Source organism: Hermetia illucens, chromosome 1 (genome assembly GCF_905115235.1).
Source record: "Hermetia illucens chromosome 1, iHerIll2.2.curated.20191125, whole genome shotgun sequence".
In the NCBI taxonomy this organism is placed as follows: domain Eukaryota; kingdom Metazoa; phylum Arthropoda; class Insecta; order Diptera; family Stratiomyidae; genus Hermetia; species Hermetia illucens.
Window position 1 is genome coordinate 109,792,444 of NC_051849.1, and position 21,504 is coordinate 109,813,947.

The window sequence follows — 21,504 nt, forward strand, 5'->3', positions numbered from 1 at the left end:
GTCTCCGAATTCACCCGAATGGCTTTCGGGTTGTGCAATGCGGCGCAAACGTTTCAAAAGTTCATTCACTCGGTCTTGCGAAACCTCGACTTCTGTTTCGTGTTTTTGAATGATATTTTGGTCGCTTCTTCCTCAGAGTCTGAGCATTTAGCGCATCTTGAGTGCATTTTTCAACGTCTCCTTGAGGCCGGGTTAGTCCTAAACGTTAAGAAATGTAAGTTCCTTCAAACACAGGTGAGATTCCTTGGCTACTCCATTTCCCCTGAAGGAATACAGTCCGACATACAGCATGTGTCCGCCAAGGACGACATAGTTGCTGACGTTTTGTCATGTGTCTCCGAGGTTAACATCCCCGCCTCACTCGACTTCTCGGCTATCGCCAAGGCGGAGAAATATGACGCAGTACTTCAGAGCCCCAAATCCAACCCCAAATACAAATTTCGGAAGTTGCCCATCTTCAGCTTGAACTTCTCTTTCTGCTGCGAAGACTCGGAAAAGTCGCCCCGGTTGGTTCCCCGGCCATACATTCCGGCCACATTTTCCAAGGCAGTGTTCCACGCGTCGTGCTTAGCGCATCCAGGCATCAGGACGACAAAAAGGATAGTCACCGAGCAATACTTCTGATCCTCCATGAACAGGGACATCAACTCCTGGGCCAGAGAGTGCATCGCATGCCAGAAGGGTAAGACCACCAGGCATGTAAGAAAAGAAGTGGACTCATTCCCCCGCACTACCAAGCGGTTCCACACCACACACCTCGACATGGTAGGACCTTTGCGAGACTCGCACGGTCTCAGGTATTGCCTCACCGTCTACGACAGGTTTACGCGGTGCCTGACGCAATACCTCTGAAGGACATTATGGCGCAATCTTGCGCTGAAGCCCTCTGTCGAGAGTGGATCCTTCGTTATGGTGTCCCTACAGTGCTGATCACTGACCAGGGAATGCAATTTGAATCCACCCTTTTGTCGGAGTTAGGCAAATTCCTGGGATTCAAACGCCAGCGGACTACGGCATACCACCGGCAATCCAATGAGATGCTAGAGCGTTAGCACCGGACGCTGAAAGCCGCCATTATGACACGCAATGATGCCTCCTGGACTCAAGTCTTGCCTCTCGTCTTACTTGGCCTACGAACAACCCGCCGAGAGAAATTTGCTGCCAGACCCGCGGAGCTGGTATACGGGAAGAACCCAAGCCTCACCAACCCCAACCCAACCCCTCGACAAAAGATCGGGTCTCACAGACTCGGGGTTGCTGCGCCTGCTGAAAGACAATCTCCACGGCCTTAAAACTACACCTCCCACCCTACACACATCCGTACCTACCATATTTTAGAAATTTACCCGAAAACTCCTTTAAGTTCATCCTAGAAGTACAAAATTTGGTACGGTTATAAATAATAAAATAATGCATAATTTAAAGTTTGACAAAAGTCCAACTATTTTTAACATATGCCGTATGCCGTCATCACCATATAAAGTGAACTCATGTGAACGGCGGAGTTGCAGTTTGGAAAATAAGTTTCTTTAAGAAAAAATGTCAAGGTCAATAACATAAAATAAAGTAAATTACAGAGAAGGCGGAGTTACATACAATAAATGTAATTGAAACCCATTTCAAGTGACTATGAGAAAATAATATTTAATATTTCACTGGAATGACAATTATTCTCGTTAATTATGAAGTCAGCATTTTATTTGCAGGGCTTAGGATGCAGTTGATTCGCACACAATTGATAATGTTGAACTGCTATAAGTTTAACACTAATAGCTGGATTTCTATGAAACTTGGCCCGTATGCGCGATACTACCCTCTATGCTCCTAAGATGGACTTAGGGGGATTTTCAGTCAATTTCTAAAAGTTGGTAATATACTATAAGTTTATTTAAGCAGATTATCGGAGTCGGACATATTCTGAGGCCTAGATTTCATATAAGCGCACCTTCCTGATTTTTTCGGTTTTTTTGGGCTGGATAGTTTCCGAAAATGAATCCTGTCTCACTTCAAGTGTGTACATTTTGACTCCTAATTCGCCCATTTGTTTACCTTATGTTTTATCTGCTGGTCAAGTTCTGAGAACAAGACCCTTTACAATTTTTAGGGCACACATTTTGAGTTCTTACTCCACTATGTTTCGCCCAATATCAAAAGTATGATCAGTTTATACTAAATGAACCCTTTTATTTGATACCTGACTTCACCATTTACATCCCGCGCAAACCCAACGTAGAGTGATGCCATTTGTTGCATGTAAAGGGACTCATAAACCACATGTTCTTATTAAATCTCATGAAAATAGGTTCAGGGGCTTCCGAATAAATTGAATGAAACAGGCAGACAGACAGATGGACAGGCGAACAGACGAACAGACGGACAGACAGTCATTGAATCGACTTTAGTAAGGTTTTATTTCACACAATATCTTAAAAATTATGTTCTCCGCAGAACTTTCACCGATTTCGCAAAGCCTTAAATTGTTCTGATTTTAGAGCTCACGACGGCTAGCTTCAGTGATTAAGATAGACCCGGTATCTATGAAAAAAAATGTATCTCGTAAAAATACAATAATCAAGCAGAGATAGATGACTAGCTTAGAATACTTCCTTCCATATTGTCTTATAATTCGACTACTGAAGATATAAATGAAACCAGTCTTTTTGCAAACGTTTACCAAACGGCACTTTAGTGCTAAAATAAGGTAAATATTTTGATAGAAAGCATAGCAAGGGAAGCTTCCTGGGTTGTAGAAGTTGAAGTGTTTTATAATAGGGATCTCATTGTTTTCAACCATATATTTTTACAATTTGGTTAATCGGTGAGGACAACACTATGGTGGATAAAATTCAATCAAATAAGAATCATCAAAACTTCTTAATGCATTACAAGACACGTTGGTTAAAAAAGTTCTGTAACTTTTGGAGAATCAAAAAAATTTCAGTGCGTACTCAAGATGCCACGCTCATCATAATTACAAATTGTTGGAACGTTTTCAAAAAATTTGAGTGGGATGACTTCCAACGCTACTATATTGTGTCCAGATTGAAAACGAGTCCTGAGACTAATATTCTTGTTGAACCTCAAATTCTGGAATACGTTTGCCAAATTGTAAGAAATGAGAGCGACGGTGAGAATGATAATAGTGAAGGTAACAATGCTACAATAAAAATACCCGACAAGGAAGGAATCAACCGATAATTTGCAAATAATTTGATCAATGCCTAATGTACCGGGTGAATTGCACTATTCTTTACACCGGAGAGAAAACTGTTTGACAAAAAAAAAAAGAAACAAACCGCTCAGATAAAAATAAGAAGAAGATGGACCATCTCATTTCTGGCTGTACTGTTATGGCACCGGTGCATAATGCTGTATGTAAGGTTATCCATCAAAACCTTGCACATAAGCATAAGGCTGATCACGGGAACATGTCCGGTTTACCGATATGAGCCGCAAGTAGTACTTGATAGTTTTGCTTACAGCATGTATTGGGACCGGCAAGTTCTGACTGATCGCCATACCGCACACAATAAGCCTGACGTACTGTTAGTTGACAAGACGGGTCGCTCCGCGTATATTATTTATGTTGCTATCCCCCATAATAGCAACATTGAACGGAAATACGTGGAGAAGAAGGTGAACTATGAGCCATTGGCTCGGGAAATCAAAGAAATTTGGCGTCTCGAGCGGGTGGTTGTAGTTCCCATAATATTGTCAGCTACAGGTATTGTACCTAAATCTCTGACGGCTTCCCTTGATGTCCTGGGACTTTCGCACAGTCTGGTTCAAACCATGCAGAAGTACACCATTCTGCATATGTGCTCGATGTTGCGGGGAGTACTCGACGGATTCTCCCACTGACCTACCACCGGCCACCACCACCAGTGCCCCTTTTAGTTCTTAAGTAGGTAGAATCGTCCGAGCCTAAATGCTTGGCACTTAGTGCTAGTATTAGGTAAAATCCGGCATCTGCCGAGATTGTTATAACTCGGAAAAAAATAATCGTTGGCGCAACCATCCATATTGGATCAAGGCCTTGAAGTGTGTTAGAGCACTTCATTCAAGACCGTAACGGTACACCACAGTACACTGTGGGAGGCAATGAGGTCTGCATTGCGCTTGTCCGAGATTATTACCCTGATTCGACTCAGGTACTCATTCATAGCTAAGTCGGCTGGTGTCCGACATCCAGTCACGATAACAAATTCCTCTGCCCGCAGCGAGATTTGAACCACGACCTTCCGCTATGACAGCCCAGCGCTCTAACCACTTGAGCCATCTGGACACAGATAAAAATAAGAGATCACCTTAAAAGTTTAGAAGTTATACATACATACACGTGATTTTTAATATCTAAAGCTGTTACTGTTACTCTAGTGTTGAACGCGTAAAACAGGATGTCGTTTTAAACATGTTATAAACACGTCGAGATACCGGAAGCTGGGTGCTCCAGGTATGAAGGTTTTTTGTTCATCTTATGTGAGAAACTCTATATGAATGATTTTCCATTCGTATAGAGCAAAGAATACAAAATATGCCGTCATATTTTGCCAAACTTCAAGATACACATATGTACATACATATCAACGATATAAATACTGTGTTCAACCTAAATAAGCAAACCTACCGCATTGATAAATTGATCTAATCTGCATCTTCACGCATTTCCACTTTACTCTGTACACAAAAGCACGTATGTGAATTAAAAACCGCTTGTAACCAGGTACCCACATGTCTATTATATTGGTTGCTACTGGCAAGTCTTATTGCACATACATATCCATACACATGTCTACCTCAAGTAATTGGCACTGATATGCAAACAATTCAAAACAGCCAAAAAAGGAAAATAAAACATCCCCATGGACTCCGCCATTCATACAAGCTCACTTCATATGATGATGGCGTCATACACATCTTAGGGTGCAAACAATTTACCCGAAACGCGAAATTCCGAACCTTCTCCAAAATTTTCAGCATTATGTCTTATATTATCGCCCATCCTGGTGCCATGTTGCATTTCTGAGATAAATTTAAGGGGACTTTACCGCTAAATTTCTAAAACATGATAATATACTATTATTAACTTTATTTGTGCAGATATTGGAACGGTATCTATTTTGAGGCCTAGATTTCAAATAGATGCAACAATGTAATTTTTTCAGATTTTTCGGTCAGATTAGTTCTTCTGGGTCACACATTTTGAGCTCTCACTCCCCTGTGTTTCACCGAATATCAGAAATAAGATCAGTTCCTGAAAATACTAACCGAGCCCTTTCATTTGATACCTCACATGATCACATTTTGTGAAAAAGGTTGTACACCCCCTTTCGCATGTGTGGGGAGCCCTTTCGCATGTGTGACGCCACTTGTTGCGTATAAAAAGACACACATACCACATAAAAACATGTGCTTCCGAGTAAATCGGATGTGACAAGCAGCCAAACAAATGAAAAGGCGGACAGACAGACATTGAGTCGATTTTAGTAAGGTTTTGTTTCACACAAAATCTTAAATATGACCACCTCCACGAAGTCACGAAACCCACTTTCCCCACAAGCTGAATCTCAGTCCGTCTAGTCGTTTCAGTATTTGATAATCTTATGCGGTGTGAGTAAGGTAAAAAAAAGTCGGCAAACCGCAAGTTTGACACTTCAGGTATGAAACGTTTTGTGTTTCCCTATGTGAGGAGCATAACGCAGCTCTCCATTGGCTGATAGCATTGACTCGAAATATTTAAAACGCTCAATTCTGCCAACGGCAGTAACCTGCCCAGAATTGAACGATTTAAATATCTCCGGTTAATGCTATCAGCCAATCCAGAACTGCGTAATGAAATTGCTTCACGCAACCTGGATGAAGTGGCATTCCACAGCTTTCAAATCTAAAATTTACCGCAAAGTCGAATATGTTGCTTTGGACTAGTGACGTGACACGTTTTGATCACATCCGAAATGAGGATATCCGCGCTCGATATGGGGTTGCACTGATCATGGGAAAACTGCGAGAGAGGCGTCTTCGATGGTATGGTCACGTAATTCAATATTGTTCCGAACATCAAAGTGGTAAGCGACCAAAAGGCCAACTTATATTGGACAAGTCAGGACACCGGAATCTTGACGATTCAGGTATAAAAGATTTTGTGTTTCCCTATGCGAGGAACTTTGAAAGTATGGTAGTTCCGCGTGTACATAGTTAAGTATTCAACTGTGCGCTATCTTTTAAAGATCCATTTACACAAATAAATTGGTCTGGAAAGTTCTGTATTGATAAAAGTCAACCTTTTAGGCTTCATACTAGGAGTTCAGTATTATTCACAAATGTGACGAAGTTAACCTACAACAGATACAGAAGGGTTTCCCCTGTAGATACAAAAGGAGGAGAACTAGATTCTTCATGAATGGAATTTTTTTTTTGGAATTTTTGGGTTGGGTGATTTATGAAAATTAATCCTGTTTCACTTAAAGTCCGGATATTTTGACTCCTTACTCGCAGACTACGCCAAAACTAATATCAGTTTCGGAAAGTACTAACCGAGACCTTTCATTCCCCCACATGGGGAGCCCCCCTTTTAACTCCACCAAAATTAATGTCACTCACTGCATGCGCGGGGTTTCATAGTTCCCGTCTATCCATCAAATCTCCGTCGGATCGGTTTAGCCGTTTTGAAGAAAAGTATGTGTAACAGACAGACAGACAGGAAATCCATTTTAATAAGCTTTTCTTTTACACAAAACCTTAACAAGATAAAATTCATAACCACCAATTTTTCATCTGCCTTTTCTTTAGGCTTAGTCCCGTTCAGAAACGGGGTTGGCTCATCATCATCATCATCATCAACGGTGCAACAACCGGTATCCGGTCTAGGCCTGCCTTAATAAGAAACTCCAGATATCTGGATTTTGCGCCGAGGTCCACAAATTCGATATCCCTAAAAGCTGTCTGGTGTCCTGAACTACGCCATCGCTCCATCTTAGGCAGGGTCTGCCTCGTCTTCTTTTTCTACAATAGATATTGCCCTTATAGACTTTCCGGGCTGGATCATCTTCCTCCATACGGATTAAATGACCCGCCCACCGTAGCCTATTGAGCCGAATTTTATCCACAACCTAACGGTCATGGTATCGCTCATAGATTTCGTCGTTATGTAGGCTACGGAATCGTCCATCCTCATGTAGGGAGCAAAAAATTCTTCGGAGGATTCTTCTCTCGAACGCGGCCAAGAGTTCGCAACTTTTTTTTGCTAAGAATCCAGGTTTCCGAGGAATACATAAGGACTGGCAAGATTATAAGTCTTGTACAGTAAAAGCTTTGACCCTATGGTGAAACGTTTCGAGCAAAACAGTTTTTGTAAGCTGAAATAGGCTCTGTTGACTGCCAACAACCGCGCGCGGATTTCATCATCGTAGCTGTTATTGGTTGTGATTTTCGACCCTAAATAGGAGAAATTATCAACGGTCTCATAGTTGTATATAGTCTCCTATCTTATTCTTCCCGTCTGGCCAGTGCGGTTTGATGTTGTTGGTTGGTTGGTTTTCGGTGCTGACGTTGCCACCATATACTTTGTCTTGCCTTCATTGATGTGCAACCCAAGATCTCGCACCGCCTGCTCAATCTGGATGAAGGCAGTTTGTACGTCTCGGAACTGGTTCTTCCCACGATGTCGATATCGTCAGTATAGGCCAGTAGTTGGGTGGGCTTAAAGAGGGATCATACCTCTTGCATTTACCTCAACATCACGGATCACTTTCTCGAGGGACCAGGTCAAAGAGGACGCATGATAGGGCATCCCCTTGTCTTAGACCGTTGTTGATGTCGAATGGTCTTGAGGGTGATCCTGCTGCTTTTATCTGGCCTCGCACATTGGTCAGGGTCATGCCTAGTCAGTTTTATCAATTTCATCGGAATACCGAGTTCTCTCATGGCCAGTTTACCCTCGCTATGCTATCATAGGCGGCTTTAAAGTCGATGAATAGATGGTGCAACTGTTGTCTATATTCCAATAGTTTTTCCATCGCTTGTCACAGAGACAAAACATGATCTATTACTGATTTGCCTGGAGTAGAGCCTCTTTAGTATGGGCCAATGACCTTCTGGGCGTATGAGGCTATCCGGCCTAGCAAGAAAGCGGAAAATATCTTATAAATGGTACTCAGCAACGTGATATCTCTATAATTGCTGCACTGTGATATCTCCCTTTTTATGTATGAAACAGATAATGCCTCGTTGCCAATCGTCAGGCTATTGATTCGCTGTCCCATACCTTGAGCACAAGTTGATGAACCACTTGGTGTAACTGGTCGCCTCCATATTTAACCAATTCGGCTGTAATTCCATCGGCTCCTGACGACTTATGATTTTTAAGCCGATGAATTGCAAAGGACTGTTTCTCCTATACTTGGTGCTGGCAGTATTTGTCCGTCGTCTTCAGTTGGTGGGACCTCCAACTCGCCAATGTTCTGGGTGTTTAGCAATTCTTCAAAGTACTCAACCCATCACTCCAATATGCCTATTCTGTCGGAAATCAGATTTCCCTCTTTGTCTCAGCAGGATGAGCATCGAGGTGTAATAAGGCTTCATCCTGCTGACTTGTTGGTAAAACTTGCGCGCCTGGTGCAGGTTGCTCCCTGTATTTTTCGAGTTCACAGACTTGTTGGTTCTCCCAGGCTTCCTTTTTTCGTCTATGAAGTCGCTTCTTACGCTCGACGGAGTTCGTGATAAGGTCTCTGCGCGTACCCGCGTTATTTGAGAATGCAACATTACTCGGTAAGCAAGCATTCTTCCGTTCCGTAGCTAGCTTACATTCATCATCAAACCAGTCCGTTCCGACTTTGTCTTGCGGCTGGGGCGAAGTATCTTTGTGGCCATCTCAATGATAACGTTCTTCAGGAGACTGTGAAGATCATTTGTTGATGCTTTCATCTCCAGGTCCTCTGTTGACTGCGGTTATTGCAGGCATCCACTTTCCTCTTATAGGTGTCGCGGAGAGCTTTGTTGCGGATAGCTTCAGTGTTAACTCTCACCTGATTGTCAGAAGGAATTGTAAGTGGTAGTTGTTATTCAAGCTCGGAGCACCATGCCAACGAGATAGTGATCCGAGTCTATATTAGCCCCCCTATATGTTCTGACATTCATCAAGGCTGAGAGGTGGCGGCGTTCGATCAACACGTGGTCAATTTGGTTGAAAGTGGTCCCATCTGGAGGGGCCCACGTATGTTTGTGGACCGCTTTCCGCGCAAACCAGGTACTTCCAAGAGCTAATGCTAATGGAATAATGCGCAGTCCGTTACCATTTGTATTTTGGTGTAAGCTATGGGAGCCAACGTATCGCCTGAATAGGGGTCCCTTCCCTACTTGGCTGTTAAAATCATATTTTGATATCATATCTGGGACAGGCTTCAAGGGTGCATTCTACTGCCTCGTAGAAGGTATCCTTCTCCGACTCTGCAGTCTCCTCTGTAGGGGCGTGAACGTTAATGAGGCTTATATTTCTAAACTTGCCTCGCAAGCGCAGAGTGCATATTCAAGCTCGTTATTCAAGCTCGGAGCACCATGCCAACGAGATAGTGATCGGAGTCTATATTAGCCCCCCTATATGTTCTGACATTCATCAAGGCTGAGAGGTGGCGGCGTTCGATCAACACGTGGTCAATTTGGTTGAAAGTGGTCCCATCTGGAGGGGCCCACGTATGTTTGTGGACCGCTTTCCGCGCAAACCAGGTACTTCCAAGAGCTAATGCTAATGGAATAATGCGCAGTCCGTTACCATTTGTATTTTGGTGTAAGCTATGGGAGCCAACGTATCGCCTGAATAGGGGTCCCTTCCCTACTTGGCTGTTAAAATCATATTTTGATATCATATCTGGGACAGGCTTCAAGGGTGCATTCTACTGCCTCGTAGAAGGTATCCTTCTCCGACTCTGCAGTCTCCTCTGTAGGGGCGTGAACGTTAATGAGGCTTATATTTCTAAACTTGCCTCGCAAGCGCAGAGTGCATAGCCGTTCGCTTATGTTTTCAAAGCCGATAACAGCAGGTTTCATTTTTTGGCTGGCTAAGAAACCTACTCCGAGCACATGGTTTACTGGATGGCCACTATATTATATGGTGTAGCGGCTCTTCTCCAGGAAACCGGTCCCTGTCCAACGCATCTTCTGTAACGCTGCTTACATCGACCCTATATTGCTTCATCTCTGTACAGGGAGCGCACGTTCCATGGGAAAATGCGCAAATCGTTATTCCGGTGTCGTTGCCGGGTTCGTCGTGGTGTAATCTGTCCAGTCCGAGGCTCCTGTTGTGGCTTCGAAAGCAAGTTGTTTTCCGTGTAGGGTTGTCAGTCCTACCCATCTCGCAACCAAGAGGACCAGTTGGTAGAATTTGTCCCGTTTTTAGGCGCGGGAGACTCGTCCTTCATCCTTCTCTGAATTTCAACTGAGGGCATTTTAAAGAAATAGTTATAAGTGTTTATAAGTGTTAAGGATACTCTTGTATTATATGTATGCCTTTGGTGCCATGTATTTCAAACTATTATCTTTGATGTGGGTGTCGATATTTTCTTACTGTTTTAGAATGCAGTAAATTAATACGAAGAACACAACTTTGACGCTATAACTTGGCCAATAATATTTCCATGTATTTTGTTATGAATTCAGATAATATAGTAGAGTAGAAAAGTGCAAATAAAAGCAAAGCTTTGAAAACAATTGAAAACAACAGGTTTTGTTTGCAAAACAAAACCTTATTAAAATACACTAAAGTGGGGTGGGACATGCTAAATGCATATACATAACGGGCTACGTACAAATGGGATAGTTCTACCCTTAAATATACTCACAGAAGAAGCAAACAAAACCTTTCATAACTGAAGCGCCCAGCTTCTGGTTTCCCGGCTTGTTGCCTTTTAATATAGGTTAGTGTGTTAATGTAGACTAGAGCGCCCGGCTCAACTGATTAAAGCGATGGGCTGTCGAATCGGAAAATCGCGGTTCAAATCTCACTGGTGGCAGAGGATTTTGTTATCGTGATTGGATGTCGGATACCAGTCCACTTAGCTGTGAATGAATACCTGAGTCAAATCAGATAACAATCGCGAACGAGCGTAATTCTGACCACATTGCCTCCTACAGTGTACTGTGGTGTACCATAACGGTCTTGAATGAAGTGCTCTAGCACAATTCAAAACCACGATCCAAATATGGATTGTTGTGCCAACGATTATTATTATTAATGTAAACTAGTACCTTAAACTCAACAAAAAATGATGCTACTCACTGTATGTGCATAGTTTCCGTCCCGAGTACTATTAGGCTTCCAAAGCCAATGACAGCCACCTCAGACGAAGATGTTAGGATGGATCAGTAGCATAACACACTGTGTTCGCGTTCGAAATAAAGACATTCGCGGGCGATATACGGATACACGTTTCGTGGGGAACTTGCGAGAGAAGCGTCTTCGATAGTAAGGTTATGTAATTCGTGTTAAACAATGGCGGTTGAAGATCCTACTCACCCTCTATAACGCTCTATAGCGGGGAAGAGAAAAAACATTTTTCGAAGTAAGGTTGTAGATATGCACATACATAGTTGTCTTGCATACAAAGTGGAGACAACCGGTATCAATATCTAATTCCGCAGCATCTATGCACATGCGTATTATGAGCGGCTATAATTTCAAACCTACTGCGATCCAAACATCAGCGAACATTACATCACTTAGCATTATATACAACATCACGGCATCAAAAAGGGGAGGTGATATTATTCTTGTGATAGGTAATGTTTTGTAGTGCGTTATCATATTACAAAACATCACCATTCTTCCTAGTACAAGTGGCGATGGCAGCTGTCTAGTGCCGATGCAAACTATTGACTAGCTGGCTTTGCACAGTAAAATTTTATTCCGAGTTTCTCCGTGATAGATAACCTTTAACTGCGCGAATTCAACATGAAGCAAAGAAATAGAAAATTGCATATACATTTAAATGAAATAATTCTGCTTCCCTGTTCTTTAGTTTGCGAAAATATCCTTTTCTTGCGTTTTTTTCTCTTCTCTTCCCCTATCTTCTTTGCAGGCCAAATATCTGTCAAGTAATAAGCATTATTTGGTACCATCGGCTGTCGAGTGTTAATATTTGATGCTGGTGACATAACATCATGTACGGTTAGGGTAATGAAAGGCGATGTTTGTGATATTACTTCGTACGTGTATCTCTTGTATACATATGAGTATGTTTGTAGCCAACCTTGAAATTAAATTGAGTTGGTTATCTGAAACAGGCACCGTCAAAGCTAAAGTTTTGTTTGACACAGGCTTAGCTTTTAAGGTATTGTGAAAGTCAAAAACCTTATTTAAATCGGCCCACTCCTTGTCTGCCTGCCTGGAATATTCAGATGCGAATACAGAAAATTTCAATGTTCAATTTAGATGCGAATATAGATATACATACGGAATGGAAAGTAATGTGTAATATTTGTTTGTTGAGGATGAGTATTATTTTTATATCTTCCGATATCTACCGTTTTAAAATTTCGAAATACGTGAATGAATATGTATGAAAACACAGGGCTTTTCATATTCGGAGCGTCCAGGTTCTGATTTTTTTACTTATTTCCTCCCTCAAACTGTTTTTCCGCACGTTAGTGCCCTACACCAATCAAACTATCCTTGTTTTATGTAGCCAAAAAATGTGCAGCCTTATAATAACGCTCAACGGACACTCATTTGCAATTAGTAGCTCTTCTGCTTTTCATTAAGGTTTACAATATACATAGCTAACAATATATTTTCTTTTTTGGTGTTGACCATCACGGTTATTTCCGAAGTCGTCTGGCGTGCAGGTGATAATTTCGAGTGTAGTTCTGTAATCCATCTCCAAGAGTAGAATAAATTATCAAATACGATAGGATCCTGCCGGAGGTGCACAAAAGGTGAGGTCAATTTCCATAAAAAGGAAGCAGAAATTCACCTTCCACCCCAATAAATATTGAATTCAGCAGAACACTCCAAAAACAGTAAAAATAAAAGTTCATTAAACTTAGTAGAAAGCGTGCGAAACCACACACTTCCGTGAAGCGTAAATAGCCGGACTGACTGCTGTGGATAATACAACTTACTTCTTTGTAAATATGTTCAATATACCATCGTCGAACTTTTCGGCCAGTTTTATAATTGTTTTCCAATCGTCCATCGGGGGATAAATCTAAAACCAAAACAAAAGGTGGATTAATCTTATTTTTACACCCCATCAACACCAGGCTACCTGTTCATCGAGTCTTGTTTTATATGGATACGAAAATGCCGTAGATACATGAACGAATCGCTGCTAAATTGAAATAATTGGTTCATTTATTCTGACTTCCTATAATTCTACTTTCTACAAAAACAAACCTGAAGATTTCTCAGTTGCATTGCAAAATTGAGCGCTTCACGAGTTCCTCGTACGTTAATCAAAATTGCTCTTCTCAATGTTTCGTCGAAACGAATTGTAGCTGCAACATGAAAGATCAACGAAACGTTGGCCATGCTTTTTTTACTCTCTTCTGACATTCCCAAATCATGCTCTATTAAATCTCCTGGGATGGCGACAAGTTTATCCAGGGCATTTGGCTTTTCACTTTTGAGACGATCAAAAATCTGAAAATAAGTCATGGTTTACGGAATAAATAACAAATAATATAACTTGCGGTTTCGTCCAGGACAGAGGCAACTCATCAGGACGCTGCTTCACCTTTGCCCTGGGAGCAGCGTGACCGAAGTGGTTACAAAGTGGCATTTGCTCCCTTATATTAATTCCAAAACACGACATGCGCTTGAACTATAATGAAAACAAAAACCACCTTGTAAAATTCAGGGCTTTTGTTTGACATTGTCTGTTTGTCTGTCCGTCTGTCAGATTTGCCCCGAAATGTCAGATTTGCTCCGAAAAGGCTGAAACTATCGTCACGAAATTTGGCGAATGTGGTCTACGAACCGCTTCATATACAACGAGTAACAGCGTTTTCTGTTGTTATTAAGGGGGTTTCCCCAAATATGCTGAATATAGAGGCACATTTTTCTTTCATAATATATGGTCATGTATCAACCTGAAAGGGCTCAATTAGTACTTTTAGAAAATGATCTTATTTCACAGGAAAGTGAGAGCTCAAAATGCATGCACTAAAACCTGTCTCATTCTCAAAATATATCCCATTCCGACATCCGCACAACTAAAGTTAATAAAAGCTGATAACCGTATTTTATAAATTTACCCAAAAACCCCTTCAAGTTTACTCTAGAAGTACAAAATTTGGTGACAATATAAGGGATAATATATAATAAAACATAATTCTGAAAGGTTTGAACGGGCTCCAACAATGGAAGGTCAAAATATATATCACATAAATTTATTGCAAAAGACGTGCATGACGGCATCATCCTATAAAGTGAACTCATATGGGCCTCTTTTAACTTTTTTAGGTTTTTATATGTCATTATCAATTACTCTATTTCAAATGGGTATAGAAGTGTGTACACATATATACGTACATGGCATATCTAGTAACAACGATATTCAATTTACCTACATACAGTCGAAACCGAATATAACGACAGATCTGTTATAACAACCGAATGGCAAGGTCCCGCCCGAATCTCTATAGCAAACATACCGCCCATAAGGTCATCGGATACAGCGACATATCGCTTAAAACGCCGAAACTTTATCGATTTTGTAAAATACAACAAATAAGTATACAAAACCACACTTAAAACTAATATTACACCAAACCTTAAAGCACATTTCACAAACCCGCACATAAGATGATTTCCAAATTAAATAGCAAATTACTTGTTATCAAAATTATAATAAACATACGGCAAATGACGGTCAAAGGGTAGTATAGGTCCCAGGGCGAAACGTGGATTGGTACCCACGATGGAGCATAAAACCTGAGAAACGTCTGCTGAACCAACACCAACAGTTCTACTACCAAACCCTATCTCCACCTCCACGTGGTGATCCGTGGAGTTTATTCTTTATGAAAAACTACAGACGGAGAAGGATCAATGCGAGTCTCCCGCGCCTAAAAACAGAACAAAATATACCAACTGCTCCTCCAGGTTGGGGGTTGGGTAGGGCTAACAACCCTACATGGAAAACCGATGTTACGAAACCACAAAAGGATCCTCGGACAGGATGGATTTTACAACGACGAACCCGACAACGACAACGGATTAACGATTTGCGCATTTTCTCATGGAACGTGCGCTCCCTGTACAGACCGAATGCTGCTGAGCAGCTAGCGGATACCCTGTCCCAGTATAAGGCTGATGTAACAGCATTGCAAGAGATGCGATGGACAGGGACTGGTTTCCTGGAGAAGAGCCGCTACAACATATATTATAGCGGCCATCCAGTAAAGCATGTGCTCGGAGTAGGTTTCTTAGTCACTCAAATGAAATCTGCTGTTATCGGCTTTGAAAACATAAACGAACGGCTATGCACTCTGCACTTGCTAGGCAAATTTAGAAATATAAGCCTCATTAACGTTCACGCCCCTACAGAGGAGACTGCAGAGTCGGAGAAGAATACCTTCTACGAGGCAGTAGAACGAACCCTCGAAGCGTGCCCAGATATGATATCAAAATCATACTTGGCGATTTTAACAGCCAAGTAGCCAATATAGGCTCGGATCACTATCTCGTTGGCATGGTGCTCTGAGCTCGAATAACAACACCACCCAGAATCCCCTCTGACAATCAGGTGAGAGTTAACACTGAAGCCATCCACAACACAGCCCTCCGCAACACCTATAAGAGGGAAATGGATGCCGCAATAACCACAGTAAACAGAGATCCTGGAGATGAAGCATCAACAAATGATCTTCACAATCACCTGAAGAACGTTATCACAAATACTTCACACACGGAAAAAGGAAGTCTGGGAGAATCAGCAGGTGTGTGAATTCGAAAAGTACATGGAGCAATCGCACCAGGTGCGTAAGTTTTACCAAGAAGTCAGCAGGATGAAGCTTTATACATTTCGATGATTCATCTTACCGAGACAAAGAAGGAAATCTGATTTCCGACAGAATGGGCATATTGGAGCGATGAGTTGAGTACTTTGATGAACTGTTGAACAATCCGAACATCAGCAAGTTGGAGGTCCCGCCAACTGAAGACGATAGACAACAAATACTATCACCACCAAGTATAGAAGATACAGTCCGTGCAATTCATCGACTAAAAAATCATAAGTCGCCAGGAGCCGATGGAATTACAGCCGATTTGGTTAAATATGGAGGCGACCAATTACACAAACTGGTTCATCAACTGGTGCTTAAGGTGTGGGACAGCGAATCAATGCCTGGCAAAGAGGCATTATCTGTCTCATACATAAAAATGGAGATAGCACACAGTGTAGCAATTATAGAGGTATCACGTTGCTAAATACCACCTATAAGATATTCTCCGCTATCTTGCTAGGGCGGATAGCCCCATACGCCCACAACATCATTGGCCTATACCAAAGACGTTTCACCCCAAGCAAATCAGTAACAGATTAGACTTTCTCTCTGCAGCAAGCAATGGAAAAACTGTTGGAATATGGACATCAGTTGCACCATCTTTTCATCCACTTTAAGGGGGTCATCCCGTGTGTCGGGTTGGAGAAATCGATTTTTTTTTTGCATGAATTGTATCTATATATAGTGGAGAATATGTGGGCAAAGGGATTTTCCGATATTCCGAGTCCTTCAGAAATTACAGGGTTAAACAGGTAAGGAGTTTGCAGCCGCAGCTACAGTACTTGATGAGAAAGAGCATCGAATCTTTTTTTACCCTGTTAGTTTTTTACCTGAGCCTTATAAATTTAAACACAGATATAAATATAAAAAGATGAAAAATCAATCAATTGTCTAAACTTATTTGTTGTTTGGAATAAAAAGGATAGTCCAGTCTAGAGTGAGCACTGAAAGGCGTTCAAGTTATACTCAGTTATATTTTGTTGTAAGTATTGTTATGTTTGTGTGTTCAGTGATTTTTTTTAAATGGATCGTACGAAGGGAGATCGCTTTAACGTTCAACGTCATGCTCGCACTAAAAAACGAGTATTTCATGGGAATCAATAGTTATCAGAGAAGAAAAAGGACTTCGCATCAACATCAGCAAAGAAACTTTCAGCAAGCATGAACATGGATGTTCCAATTGCGACAAGTTTTGTATATTGTATATTGGATTTTACTGCAGTTGTCTCCGGTATTTCTGCAAATAATTAAATGTACGTAGTAGTAAAAAAGGAATACGTAAGACATGTCGAGAAAAGAATGGGAACGCGGCTTAGAAATGCAAAGAAGAATCACAAAGGCATTGGTGGAAAAGGGGCTGGAAAACTTACTGATAAGGACCTCACTACATTTTCTGCGCTAGCTATTCGTCGACACGCAAATTCGATACAAGAAATGAAGCAAGAAATTTGGGAAACTTTCTTCCATAATTGTTCTACAGACGAAAATCCTCAGCATCAAAATTGTCCAGCAGGCGAGGACAGTTGGTGCAAACGGCGCAAAGCGGATGCTAAAGGAGAACTGGATAGTTTTCACCACGAGAAGGCACCTTTGACTGAAGGAGTTCAAACAGTCATCAAACCAATCTATGAAGGTTTGTCACGAGATGATCTCTTGAACAGATGTTTAGGAGCAGAGACCCAGAATAACAATGAGCCGTTAAATGCATTGAACTGAACTTTCGCTCCTAAACACCTTCATTCTGGGGACAAGGTCGTAGAAATAGCCACTTTTCTGGCTGTAATTATTTTCAATGAACGATTCAATGGCATTCTCAAAATCCTAGTGACAATGGGATGTCAAGTTGGTCAGATATGTCAGGTTTATGCCGACCGCCGTAATGAAGTGCGAATTTGGCGGTGCGAACGACCATCGACTGACCTCGTTAAAAGAGCCAGAATTGACACCAGAGAGCAACAATCGGGCTTACAAGACTTTTTTGAAGAAACGGAGGGTGCTCTCTATGGACCAGGTATAGCAGATTAATGGTGGGCTAAAATTTTACTGTTGATAATCACATTTAAATTTTCAAATGCATTTTTCTCGAAACTGCATCTTGAAAATCGGCTGCCACCATAGCTCAAAATCTATCCAACCAAATTCTTTGAAATTTTCACGGCTTCTTTAGTACATATTTCTACGGTCCGCAAACTAGGATAATTGCAATCGGACGGGTCGTTTTTTTTTATTCATAAAAAAAGCCGTAAAAAAACACCATAATTCAAAAAATTAAGTTTAAAAGCCCGCCAAAAATTTACTTTTTAATATTTTCCAATTATCCTAGTTTGCGGACCGTGGAATATTGTCCACATTAAAATGCCGTTTAGCTTTTTTCCTCAGATGAACACAGCGCCCTCCAGCGTGGCAGCAGAAAAACACCTTTTTTTGGAGATGGGTGCATAAATTAACACCTATTCCGAAAATTAGCTACGAAATCAAGCTGAAAAATTTATCACGTATACTAGAGATATCAATAAACATATGGTGAAAAAATCATGTTTCTATCTTTATCTAGTCCTTCAAAATAATTTTTCAAAAAAAGGCAAAGAAAACGGCCTTCACACGGGATGACCCCCTTAAAGCCGCCTACGATACCATAGCCAGGGTAAAACTGTACACGACCATGAGGGAATTCGATATCCCGACGAAATTGATAAGACTGACTAGGCTGACCCTGACCAACGTGTGAGGCCAGATAAAAGCAGCAGGATCACTCTCAAGACCATTCGACATCAAGAACGGTCTAAGACAAGGGGATGCCCTATCATGCGTCCTCTTTAACCTGGCCCTCGAGAAAGTGATCAGTGATGCTGAGGTAAAAGCAAGAGGTATGATCCTCTTTAAGTCCACCCCACTACTGGCCTACGGGGACGATATCGACATCATGGAAAGAACCACCCGAGACATGCACACTGCCTTCATCCAGATCGAGTCGGCGGTGCGAGATCTTGGGCTGCACATCAATCAAGACAAAGTATATGGTAGCAACGTCAGCATCAAAAACCAACCAACCAACAACATCAAACCGCACTGGTCGCACTGGGAAGAATAAAGATAGAAGACTACAACTTTGAGACCGTTGATAATTTCTCCTATCTAGGTTCGAAAATCACAACCGATAACAGCTTTGACGAAGAAATCCGCCCAAGGTTGTTGTCAGCCAACAAAGCCTATTTCAGCTTACAAAAATTGTTTCGCTCGAAACATCTCACCATAGGATCAAAACTCTTACTGCACAAGACAATGATCTTGCCAGTCCTCATGTATTCCTCGGAGACTTGGGTTCTTAGCAAGAAAAATTGCGAACTCTTGGCCGCGTTCGAGAAAAGAATCCTCCGAACAATTTTTGGCCCCTATATGAGGATGCACGATTCCGTAGCCTACATAACGACGAAATCAATGAGCGATACCATGACCGTCCGGTTGTGAATAAAATTCGGCTCAATAGGTTACGGTGGGCGGGTCACTTAATCCGTATGGATGAGGATGATCCAACCGGGAAAGTCTATAAGGACAATACCTATGGTAGAAAGAGAAGACAAGCCAGACCCTGCCTAAGATGGAGCGATGGCGTAGTTGAGGACGCCAGACAGCTTTTAGGGATATCGAATTGGTGGACCTCGGCGCAAAAACGGGATGTCTGGAGTTCCTTATTAAGGCAGGCCTAGACCGGATATCGGTTGTTGTGCCTTTGATGATGATGATGATATATATGTAGGCATGTTTCTGTGCACATTTGAGTGCGCATTTGTCCCATTAGTACGAAGCACGTAATATATGCATATATTATGTGAGAATATCCTCATTCAGGCGATATTGACATTTAAAGTCTTCAATTTGCAAAGAAGCGACATCTTCGACCTATTATAACTTTGTTAGTAATAGTGCGATTTCCACCAAACTTGGTAGGATAATGCTCTATAACGAGGGTTTGCAATCAATTACTAAAAATTGTAATAATATACTATACTAACTGTTATTAACTACTATACTATTATTAACTTTATTTGAAGAGATATGGAGGTACCATATAGTGGCAGCCTCTTGATTTTTTTCAGATATTTCGGTTGGGTAGCTTCTGAGAATGGGTCCGCGAAAGAAATGATCATGATAGCTCCCGCACTACCCGCTTTTTCAACAAATATCTGCTTCGAATGGTATTAATAAGGACTTTTCATTTGGTGAAATAAATTTTACATCCCCTTTTTAAATGTTTTGGAGGTCCCTTAAACTCCAAGTAGAAAGATGTACCTCACTGCATATATAGGCGACCACAGTTCCCTAAAAATTTCAAGTCAATCGGTAGAGCTATTTCAGACAAAACTGCGTGTGATAGATAGACACAGGGACTTGTGCAAAGTAGGTCGACACATCTGGGAGAATACTTAATACCAGATGCAAAGCTGACACTTCTGGAAGTGGGGAACATACTAAAGTTCGTAACGGTTACAGGCCTGCTTGAGATACTATGATCAACAGGTACACTATAGCCAGTAAAACGGGCACAATAGTTCTTCAAGGACGCGGTGGGACTTTCCCTTAACAGAATAATAATAATAATAGACACAGGCAGATGGACAGACAGAGAGGCCGAAGTACCTGTGAGGAGTTGCCAGATCTACATCTACAGACGACAAAAACACCCATCACATTTGTTACAAAAGGGCGACATCAGACCAAGAAAAGCTCGTTAATGTTCCGATAATGCCCAAGAAGGTAAAAAACAAGGTACAGAGAAGATAAAGGACCGTATAAAAGAAGTAAGCCCGTCCGGACTCCATTGGAATGATCCTTCACCAAAAATAGTTGAGCTGTCCGAGTTTATCGAGGACAAGCACAACGTGCACCAAGCCACAACGAATATGGTGAGGTCTGTTAGAGTCCTTTATAATAGATCGCAGAAGAGGAAAGAAGTTCCAAGGAGACGCCGAAACCTGCCGTCTTAACTGTATCACAGGCCACCCAAATGACACTTAACCCTACTACCATCGAATTACGGTAAATTAAAGAGTACGGGAAAAAGAAGGGGATCTTTTGAGGTGATTGCCGGTGACTTCACCGCTTGGGCCCTAGAGTGGGGTAGCAGAGAACCAAATGCAAAGGAACGCAGTCTATTAGAAGCAGTTGGATATAGTTCTGCCTAACGAAGATGATATAAACACCTTTCGGAAAGGAAGGTCCTCCTCAATCGCAGACCTGATCTTTATCAGCCCTGCGTAAGCGAGCACTACATCCACGGCGATCGCCAGGCAAGCTTTGGATGAGCAGACCTTCAGTCTTGTCGAGTAGCTCATTGACAAACTTGACCCCAATGGCGGTCCTGATTACAAAGCTTTTCCAAACCTCTTTTTGCTTAAAACTGGTCATTCCATCTCCCTGCCCCCTCTCCATTATTTTCAACAAATGAGAATCATTTTGCTGGTTCTCATCATCTCCATTCACGAAATTGGCAGTCGTACTTTTGCC

At 41.7% G+C, this 21,504-nt stretch overlaps 1 protein-coding gene across 1 annotated transcript in view; it reads right to left on the bottom strand.

The window, feature by feature from the left end:
* LOC119661626 (fatty acyl-CoA reductase 1-like) overlaps positions 1–21,504 on the bottom strand; it is a 70,399-nt gene that overhangs the window by 21,081 nt on the left and 27,814 nt on the right. The window contains exons 3-5 of the mRNA XM_038071046.1: positions 13,385–13,630; positions 13,257–13,316; positions 13,111–13,196 (exon numbers count right to left, since the gene is read on the bottom strand). Of these exons, the coding sequence (XP_037926974.1) occupies positions 13,111–13,196; positions 13,257–13,316; positions 13,385–13,630 (392 nt within the window). The remainder of the gene's footprint in view (positions 1–13,110; positions 13,197–13,256; positions 13,317–13,384; positions 13,631–21,504) is intronic.